This window comes from Sitophilus oryzae, unplaced genomic scaffold, assembly GCF_002938485.1.
Source record: "Sitophilus oryzae breed Bouriz unplaced genomic scaffold, Soryzae_2.0 scaffold_469_pilon_pilon, whole genome shotgun sequence".
Taxonomy (NCBI): Eukaryota; Metazoa; Arthropoda; class Insecta; order Coleoptera; family Curculionidae; genus Sitophilus; species Sitophilus oryzae.
In genome coordinates, this window is record NW_022147050.1 from 1,702,284 (window position 1) to 1,713,192 (window position 10,909).

General features: G+C 35.0%; 1 protein-coding gene across 1 annotated transcript; it reads left to right on the forward strand.

The window, feature by feature from the left end:
- Positions 1–630: 630 nt before the first annotated feature.
- LOC115886156 lies at positions 631–4,346 on the forward strand. Its single transcript, XM_030905229.1, has 2 exons — positions 631–916; positions 3,958–4,346. The coding sequence occupies exons 1-2, from the start codon at positions 631–633 to the stop codon at positions 4,344–4,346; spliced, it is 675 nt and encodes a 224-aa protein (XP_030761089.1).
- Positions 4,347–10,909: the final 6,563 nt, after the last annotated feature.

A 10,909-nucleotide genomic window follows, 5' to 3' on the forward strand; every position in this document is an offset into this window, starting at 1 on the left:
TGCCTCGAAAAGATGGAGGTCGCGGAATCATCGATGTGGTTGCTTCTTGCAAACAACAGATAAATCATCTCAGGAAATATTTTAGGAGCACAAACAATGACATCCATAGAGCTGTGGTAAAAGTGGACAACAACCTCACTACACTTAACCTGAACGCTGATAACCATGACCACCTGTCTGTAAAAAACAGAGAGCAGTCACTTAGAGAGTGGGGCTCGAAAGCTTTGCATGGACGTTTTTACAACGAGCTGCAGCGAGAAACGGTGGACAAACAAGCATCTGTTCAATGGCTCGTCGATGGGTACTTGTTTCCAGAAACGGAGGGCTTCATGATTAGCATCCAAGACCAGGTTACCGCTACACTGAGCTATAGGAAGTTTATTATGAAAGAGAATATAACCTCAGTTTCGTGTCGGAAATGCAAAATGGAGTCGGAGACAATAGAACATATTCTCTCAGCTACTGGCGGGAACAAAATATGTGGAAATACATGACAGAGTAGCCACGATAGTCTATTTAGAACTACTAAAAAACTATTCTTTTGAAGTTGAAACAAACATAAGATATTACCAATATAAGCCAGCGCCGGTAGTGGAGAATACAAGGGCCAGGGTATACTGGAATAAAGGAATGATAACTGATAAAACGATACCACATAACAAACCCGACATAACAGTAATTGACAAACAACATAATAATGCATTCGTCATCGATATTTCCATACCAAACAATCACAATATGGATAGAAAGCATAGAGAAAAGGTTGAGAAGTACACCGAATTAAAACGCGAAATTAAAGATATGTGGCGGCTCAACGAGGTCAAAATTGTTCCGATCATCCTGACATCAATGGGACTGATACCAATAAATTTGAAAAATTCTCTGGAAGATATTGGAATTCAATACAAGACTTACCGTAAAATGCAAAAGTCGGTAATACTTGACGCAACCAACATCGTCAGGTCTTTCTTAGAGTAGTAGAAATGGGCTACCATCCTGCAATCACACGCCGATGGTAGTTGCAACGCACGGTTTCAAAGTAGAAACCTGCCAAAAAAAATATATATAATTGCTTTATAATAATAAAATCGACTAAATCAGGTAAACAGATTTTGTATCCTTTATCTAGAAAATATAAAATTATTGTTTGGTCTAGTAAGCAGTTGGTTGTTTATTTATTTTTAATCGAGTTTTTAAACAGAAACAAAAATATATGTATTTTGTTATGATTACATATTTATTTCTGCATAAAACATTTGCAGTGTTTAAATCAAATCTGTTTCTTCTATTTGAATTCAATTTCACTTTTTACATAAAAAATCCGGGCACAATGTCTTTTCCGATTTGTATACTGTGAGTAAATACAACTATACAGGGTGGCCCATCGAAAACGTTCCGCAAGGCATAACGGCCAGGGTATTTATTTCTTCAAAAATCAAAAACACGTCAATTTTGTTTTGTGAGGGACAACTTTTTTGTCCCATAAATGACAAAATATTCAACCCTCTAAGCGGGGTGTCATCCCCCAACTTTTTCAAATGGGAAGGGGGGGTCAAGTGGCGCCCCAATGAAAAGAGCTTTCTATTCTCTATATTTCCTCTTTTGAAAATCGGTCGAGTCATTGAGAAAATATGAAGGATTGAAATTTGAAAAAGTTTATTTAAACATTTATCCAGAGTAAATGCTTAAATGGGATAAATTTCTTCGATTTTCCCTCTGCCTCTTTTTTATTCATAACGGAAAAAGTTTGGCGAAATTTTGCTACTAACTCGCGAACAATTTTGCCATAAAGGTGTTTTTCAGGATGGCGTTCATTGAACATCTGCATAACCCCACTGCCATTCACTATTTTAAAATAAAAGTTCGATTATTTCCACTTTTCTGCAAGTGAGTACACCATAATGGTTAAAAAGTTTAACGATATTGAGAAGAGCTTCAACGCACAAGTCACCGAACAGCTATCTAGCAACTACAGCACCTGATTGTTCAACATCTGGCAATTATTATAAATATTATTACACTCTGTACATAATAGTTTAGATATAAGTATTTCTTAAGTTAAATTAATTAAGGCCAGTTATATTATATGTTTAGAATTAGTTGTTTATATAATATTAGGAATGCAACTATGCATTATTGGATGTCGCACGATATACTAATTAGGGTTAACCGAATTCAATTACTATTAAGATTTACACAAGAACCGATTGTACTAGTTATTCGAAATAAAGTTGTGTAAAATCGCTTATATCTGGGACTTACTCAACCGGGTCTCACAATGCAAATTCACCTCAAATATCCATTTAGTTGGTCATTGGCAAGCAGGCTCTCATTGTACATGAAAATAACAAACATTTGCGATCTGGATAAAATTGATAGTTAAATAGTAAAACTCACCCGGGGTACTCCGCCCCCTAGCCACTGGTATTCTATTCAACATATCCCATTCCATATCTTCCATCTAATTCAAATATTATTCGGATCTATTGGTTAATCTTCAACAACTAACTGATGTCACCTGAAATAAGTATAGGGGCTATCCCCGGACGCAAATCTGCAGCTAAACAGATTCGCATCCCTAATAGTCACTAAGACTCGTATTCTAATAGTCAATAAGACTCGTATTCTAATAGTCAATAAGACTCGTATCCAAATAGTCAATAAGACTCGTATCGTAATAGTCAATAACATTCGTATACTAATAGTCAATAAGACTCGTATCCTAATAATCAATAACACTCGTATCCTAATAGTCAACACAACACAACACTACTACACAGCTGGCTGTCCCGTCTTCTGTTGCAGGTCAGTCAGTCTGACTGACCTGCAGCGCGTCGGCAAGCTAAGCCTCCTCTTACATCACATTTTTACCTGCTCACAAATATTTACATCGCTTGCCAATGAATCATACTATTTTCTCTAATCGACTTTCAAATTAATAGAGTGTTCTAGCATTGCTAGACAAATAAATAGAGAGTTTCCGAATTATAAAACCATTATTATAACCAACTTATTTTCCAAGTTTTACAGTTGTTTTTTTATATAGTCTAAGAGTTTCCTTCAGAGCATGTAATTGCGAACCCAAATAAGAACATTACATGACGACCCTGCCATTGCATGCTTTGGGGATATTTTAGGAAGACTATAGTATAAAAGAATGGGGAATAATCAATCCAAAGAAGAAGTTTGGTTAGAACAGTGGTGGCGTTAGCAATGTAGTTTTCAAATATGGATACCCCAACCCAAACCAAACCAAAACAAAAGTTCAAGAAGGCGTTGGAGAGGGAAAATAAGATCCGAAATTAGAAGAAGTCAAGAGCTAGTTTAGTTAAGGAATGGCATACGGTGTTAGTTCTAGAGTAATTTTAGTTTATTCTTATTTATTACATATCTATTCGATTGAGTAGATATTAAGAATAGTAGTGTTAAAAATATTGAAAATATGAGTGAAAAAAATTTGATTTACTTTTAGCAATCCTTGTTACCCCCTATGAATGGGTCTGAGGAGGCTATTAAACAATTAATTGACGCCATCGAATTATATAGCGAACTTTTAGATCAATCCAGTAAACCTTTGCTAGTTAAATATATTTTAAAGGCCAAATTAAACCAAAACGCTAAGCAGTGGCGTATCCAGGATTCATGCTTGGGGGGGTCAATAACTCAGTATTATACCTAAATATATATTTTTTTACATTAACAAGTAAGTACCTACCTAATTACAGCTAGGTACTATGATATAATGGTATAAATAATAACAAATATTTTTTTTTTTTTTTTTTTTTGATTTAAATGATTTTTTGCTAAACTGTTGACCGAAGAAAGGGAAAATACCAACAAACATTGCAGCCACAATCCGACATTCAAATAAGAACCGCAGCCTCTCCAGAGGATCAATATCAAAGAAGTAAAAAACAAATTTATGACCACTGAAAAATAGAAAATCGCCTGGTCCAGGTGAAATTCCTCTAGAATTACTCAAGTACGGCACGGATAAATTATATAAGCAGCTCGATAGTTTTTTCCAAAAGTGCCTTAATGGTGAAAATATACCGAAAGAATGGAAGACATCATATATAATAACAATACACAAGAAAGGAAGTAAAGACGATTGTGATAATTATCGAGGAATCTCCGTGCTGAGCTCTGTTTCAAGGTTCTATGGAAAATTGGTCAAAAAGAGAATTGAGGAAGAATACCGGGATATGGAGGCTGAAGAACAAGCGGGGTTTAGAGCTGGTAGATCCACGGTCGACCATTTATTTACACTGACACAGATAATTGAGAAAAAGATGGCAAGAAATCAAGAAATACATCTCCTCTATGTAGACCTCAAGAAAGCATAAGTGTACCCCAGTCTAAATTGTGGGAAGCCCTCGAGAAAACGAATATCAGCATAACATTAATTAAGGCTGTCCAAGAACTTTATAAGAACAACACTAGCCAAGTAAAGAAAGGACAAACAGTATCAAAGGGATTCAGCATAAACAAAGGTCTTAAACAGGGCTGCTGTCTATCGCCGACACTGTTTAAAATCTATTTGAAACAAGCTCTGAAAACGTGGAAAAGGAAGTGCGAACAGATGGGGATACCACTAAACAACTCGATACTTTACACTCTTTGTTTCGCTGACCAAATAATACTGGCTCGAGACTACTAAGTAACATTACATCACAAAAAATAATCATTAACACAAAAATTAACTATAAAGAAACAAATAACAAAATAGAAGAAACAAACCAGTAAAATTAGAGATAAGTAAAGCACAGATACAAATAAAATTAAATAACAATATCCAGAGCTTTTGGCTTTTTTGCCTGCATTTCATTAAGTACCTCATCTGTACTAACAGATATTTCTGGATACATATACAAAAGGGATAAGCCATTTAGTCTGTCTTTACTTACGGTGTTACTTAGGAAGGACTTTAACAATTTTAGGGTTGAAAATTTCCTTTCAGGTGTTGCCGTACTAACGGGTAAAGTGCATTTTTTTTATAAAATAAATATGTTAGGAAATAGTTTTTAGTCAAATATTAACAGGGCATCGAGTGCGGAACTTGGGTAGTCTTCTGGTGCATAGTCTTCAAATAATATTCTATGCTAGAGCTAAATTCATCCGAAACTACAGAAAATGAAAAGTTTTTCTAAGTCGTTTTTTATAAAAATCTAGCATATATTTTAGATGCGATACTTCATAATCGGATTTTTTATTCAGGGAGGGAATATAAGAGAGCTAAATGACCGTAGTATGTCTCTGTATTTAACAAATCGTTCTTCCAAATGGAATACTACGTAATCTAAAAAAGGAATAAAGATTGATAATCTGTAATAATTTTGAGCAGTTTCAGTTTTAAAATTCGGCCTGGTTTTTGTCTACTAGTTATTCGGTTTTTTTTATTTCCTGTCCAAACAATTCGTTCATGTTTCTGTTTGCTTCTGTAAAAATATCTGCGAAGCTGGTATTTAAATTATTGTTTAAAATATAAATAGGACCGGCGCGCATCGTGTCTGGAGGGGGCAATTGCCCCCTTTGCCCCCCCTTGGATACGCCTCTGGCTAAGTGCAAGTTAAATAAAGCTTATAATAGTGTTGTTGATTTAATTGAAGACATGAAACGTCGGTGGCAAGTGAAAAAATGCGTAAACATCTAGAAATAATAAGAAAAAACAGCAAATTGGTCGAAGGAATTTATCCTTACCATTTACTCTGATAAATGTTTAAATAAACTTTTCAATTTCAATCCTTCATATTTCTCAATGACTCGACCGATTTTTCAAAAACGATGCGAGGGAAAGTATACAGAATAGAAAGCCCTTTTCATCGGTACCACTTGACCCCCCTTCCCATTTGAAAAAAATTGGTGGATGACACCCCCGCTTAGAGGGTTGAAGATTATACAATAATTTTTGGGGCAAAAGTTGTCCCCCTCACAAACAAAATTAATGTGTTTTTGAATTTTCTGAAAAAAAATTACCCTGGCCGTTATGCCTTGCGGAACGTTTACAATGGGCCACCCTGTATATATTATGACCCATAATTAAGAAATAGAGATCCAAAAGTCTGTGCATTGAATATAGTATTTCAAAGAAATAATCGGCAGATAAAAACTAATAATGATGTGCACATATTTGAACTGATACTTCTTACTAACAGGTATTAAATTGAAGGATTTGAAGGACATATTTGAAAAAGTTTAGTTTGAAATATTGAAAAAGTAACAAATAGTAAAAAAAATTAATAAATAATTTGATTAACTTTCACAAAATTTGTATTAAAATGACCGTCTGTCCATCTGAGGACTCCCTATCGGGTACCTCTATCCACGTGCCAGGTTTGGTTCCAATCGACTCATAATTAAGAAAAATCCTGATTATTTCATCCATTTAGAGGCACCGGTTCGAAACGTCCAGGGCGTCGTCCTGTAGCCCGTCCCCAATTATGCCGAAATCGATCTCGATTGGTGTGATCGAGATCGATCACAGTTTTCTTTAATATTAATAATTAATTTAATTTGACATAAAAATTAATAATTTTTTTAAAATTATTAATTTTTATGTCAAAACTGTCACAGCCGGGACCCCATTAGGCCACACGCCACGCCACGCCACGTCATTGAAGATATATGCGTATGTTTTTCCATTTATGTATTGGGTATACACTAGGCAACACGCCACCCCACGTCACGCCATCCCACGCTACCACACGTGTGATGGGCGATTCGTCTGTCCCAGATCTTATATGTACATTCTTTCCCACGTCCGAACGCGTGGGCACGTGGGATAGCGTGGCGTGGCATGGCGTGTGACCTAATGGGGTCCCGGCATGACATGTATCGTACACGGTCAAGTTGGCCTTGCTCCAATATATCGACATACCAAATTTCATTTCGATTCTCTCTATCTAAGCCGTAGGTTGTGCTGTCCTTACCGCTTTTCCTGTCGCGTGTCGTATCGCGTGTCGAGTCACGGCTTTGAATTTTTACTCCCAGCGCCCGTAAAGAAGTTATACTTCAAAAATTTACAGGTGAAAAGTCGAACACTCAGTCAAAACTCGAACACTCGTCACTCAGTCATGGGTTACCTTTGGCGTGGTGAAATTTTTTACCGGTTATGGCGTTCTGGGGTCCGATGAACCCCAATTTTCTTTTCCATTTACTTGAACAATACTTGATAAATACTTGAACAATACTTGATAAAAACAAGTGTCCCTTTAACAGTTTCATATGAGTACCCTAAATTAAAGGTAAATGGCGCTGCTGAGGCCTAAATGTTAAACGTAAAAATTTTACAGGTGTTTAAATGGGACTTGGCCGCTAGACCTCACCACGCCGGTTAAGGGAATAAATAGAACTATTTGTTCTAGACTATTGTCACGTTTTTTATTTCAATGAGTTAAACAAATAATTTCGTGTCGATAACAAACAAGCATTTTTAACGCGATCGCATTTGAAAAAATGACCAACAGAAATAAATAGCAGCCGGGCATTTTGTATAAAATTCCTCTAGGGCTGTCGACGGCTCGCTTGTTCACGTTTTGTTTCTAAACAGGTGATAAATTTTCCGTATTTTTTATCCCAGCAGGCTTCGGGCGCATTAATTTTTAAGGGTTTCGGTTCAGTCGTAAAAACTCCAGTTATTCTAATAAGTTAATTTGGGATTTTTACTGTCGGCTTAATACCGAGATCCTATTAAACTTTTAGTACCATTTTCCTTTTGTTATGTATATGAATGTCTGATTCGGAGTTTCTAAATCTTGCGAGCTGTGTGAATTCTAAGAAAATTGTTTGCTTTTAATTGTAATTAATTCTTATACAGGGTGGGTCTCAAATAACTGCAAATACACTTCCCCAATAAATTAACGCTCCACAAAAAAATAACCAAAAGTTTAAGTTAAGTTTTTGTCAAAACCACTTATCCGATTTGGACGATTTTTTTTTGAATGATAGGTTATTCTTTCCACAATGTTGCTATACTAACTGTATTTTGATAGGAACCCTTTTTATACTAATACCGGGTGTAGCAATTATAAGGTGTTTTTTTAATAAAATTTGTGATACCCTGTAGAGTTGATCAGTTACAGTATCAAGTTAAAATTTAAATCACATTTTAGCCTTACCTTTTTTTACATTTTGTTTTTTTATTTACTCCATTATCTTCCTTATTATACGAGAAACAACATTTTATAGGATGACATGATTTAATATTGGTTTTAATTAACATTTTTCCATTAAACTTTCCGAAAAACACGGATTACCAGTAAATGTCAAATAGAGATGCTAGTTTCTGTGCAAACTTGTAAACTATTAGTATCTCTGAGCTGAGTTTGAAGGATCCGAGCTGTTACGAAACGTTGTCTTAATGTTGAGAGTTTTAAAAAACGTTCCTGAATCGGATTGGTTCTTCGATTCCTGCCTTGTCCCGGCTGCGACAATTACTCCCAGTATTTCTATACCGTTGTATAACTAGTCGAACCTCCTGAGTCTCAACATTTCTAAAACTAAAGCTTTGTCGTATAAAAACTCGTTGCAGCCTTTTGTACTTAACAACACCACCATTGACGTCGTAAAATCTGTAAAATTTTTAGGGCTTGTTGTGGACAATTCTCTGAAATGGGACATACATATCGAAGCTTTGTCGAAAAAATTGAGCTCTGCCTGTTTTGCATTAAGGTCTGTTTCTAAGGAGCTTAACTTGTCAGTGGCTAGAACTGTTTATTATGCACTTTTTGAGTCGCACCTCAGGTATGCCCTTCCATTCTGGGGTACGTGTTGTGCGGCTCAATTTGACCGCATTTTCAAGCTCCAGAAGAGAGCTGTTCGATATTCACTGGGACTAAACAGCAGAACTCATTGCCGGGGCTTTTTTAGAGAATTAAAAATATTGACTCTTCCTTCCTTATTTATATTTGAATCCGTTTGCCTAATACGTAAACATGTATCAGCTTCTCAAGAAAGGCCATCTCACACTTATCCACTCAGGAACGCGGAGCAAGATCTTTATCTACCTACCCCACGCTCAGAGTTAGTTAAAAGTTCAATATTATACAACTCGAAAAAAATGCACAATCACCTGCCATTTGAAATCAAATCCATAACATCATTTTTTTCATTTCGCAAAGCATTGAACTCTTATTTACTAGACAAGGCTTTCTACGCCGTAAATGAATTATATTTGAATTGAAAATCGAATTTGATCTTGAAAACACTGGTCTAATGTTTGCTATTGCTATATTTACTAATGACATCGAAATTAATTTATTTAGAGGTCATTGATATTTTGCTATAAACTGGCTAAATATTTTTGAATATTATTTTAAATTTTTTGTTCTTGCTCTTTTTAAACATTTATAAATGTTTATTTTAACAGTAAGACTGACAATATTATTTATATAATGTTTTGTATTATCTTTTGTTTGTTTGTTTGTGTACCTTGTTTTTTTCTACTTTGTTTGTTAGTTTACCTTTGTCTACAAATTGAAAAATTTTTTGACAATAAAGGCATTTATTTATTTATTTATTTATTTACTTAGTGAAATGGTTGAGTGAGTTACATTAAATCGTTCACCAATTATTCGGTAGCTCCATCCTTCCTCAGACAATATTAATGCATGAGCACATTCTTCGCCAGTAAGATTTCTTGTTTCACATGCACGTTGCATATTTTTGATATAATAAAAGGACGAAAACGACTGACACTGACAACAAGCATCTCTATTTGACATTTACTGGTAATCCATGTTTTTCCATAGCCTGCTACTTACTTTAGTGAGTAAAATGGAAAAATGTTAATTAAAACCAATATTAAATCATTTCGCTCTCATCCTATAAAATGTTGTTTCTCGTGTAATAAGGAAGGTAATGGAGTAAATAAAAAAACAAAGTGTAAAAAAAAGATAAGGCTAAAATGTGATTTCAATTTTAACTTGATACTGTAACTGATAAACTCTACAGGGTGTCACAAATTTTATTAAAAAAACACGTTATAATTGCTACACCCGGTATTAGTATAAAAAGGGTTCCTATCAAAATACAGTCAGTATAGCAACATTGTGGAAAGAATAACCTATCATTCAAAAAAAAAAATCGTCTAAATCGGATAAGTGATTTTGACAAAAACTTAACTTAAACTTTTGGTTGTCTTTTTGTGGTGCGTTAATTTATTGGAGAAGTGTATTTTCAGAGCTTGTAGATCTCTAAAAGTAAATCTCTTAAGTAAAAAGTTTGTATAAAAATGTATGTCTTAAAATGTTTAATCTAAAAAGTGTGATGTGCTTCCGAGATACAGAGTGTAGAAGTTTCATTTTCATTTCGATTTTTTCCAAATAATTTCTGAAATAACATGAATATTTTGATGAAAATTGATATCTAGGAGTTTTTTGGCATGAAAATTTTGATTTTGATGTCAATATGACTCCTACTTGTAGAGGGCGCCACCTACATATTTTTAAACTGGTTTGACAAGTAATAACTTTTCGTCCGTACCTGTATAAAACTACCGAGTAAAAAAATACAAATTTAACGTTTTAACGTTTTTTACGTAAAAAAATTTCTTGGTGAAAATTGCTACCAGTAATGGTTCTCGAGATATTTAGACGAACAACACGCGGAAATGTGTTGGTACACGGACGGATCCAAAAACGAAAAAGGATCTGGCGCAGGAATTTACTGCAGCAGTCCAAAGACTGAGATCTACCACAGTCTTGGAAAACACACCAAAATTTTCCAAGCTGAGCTATATGCTATTGAAACCTGTGTGCAACTGCTGGTATGTAATTATGTATGTATGAACAGCAATGCATCGGGAAAACAATCAGTGCCGGCGGAAGGAAAATATTGAGACCGGGCGAGTACCCTATTTGGCGCCCCCCCCTCCTTAACAGTTATTATAACTCTCTTTTTCCTTCAATCC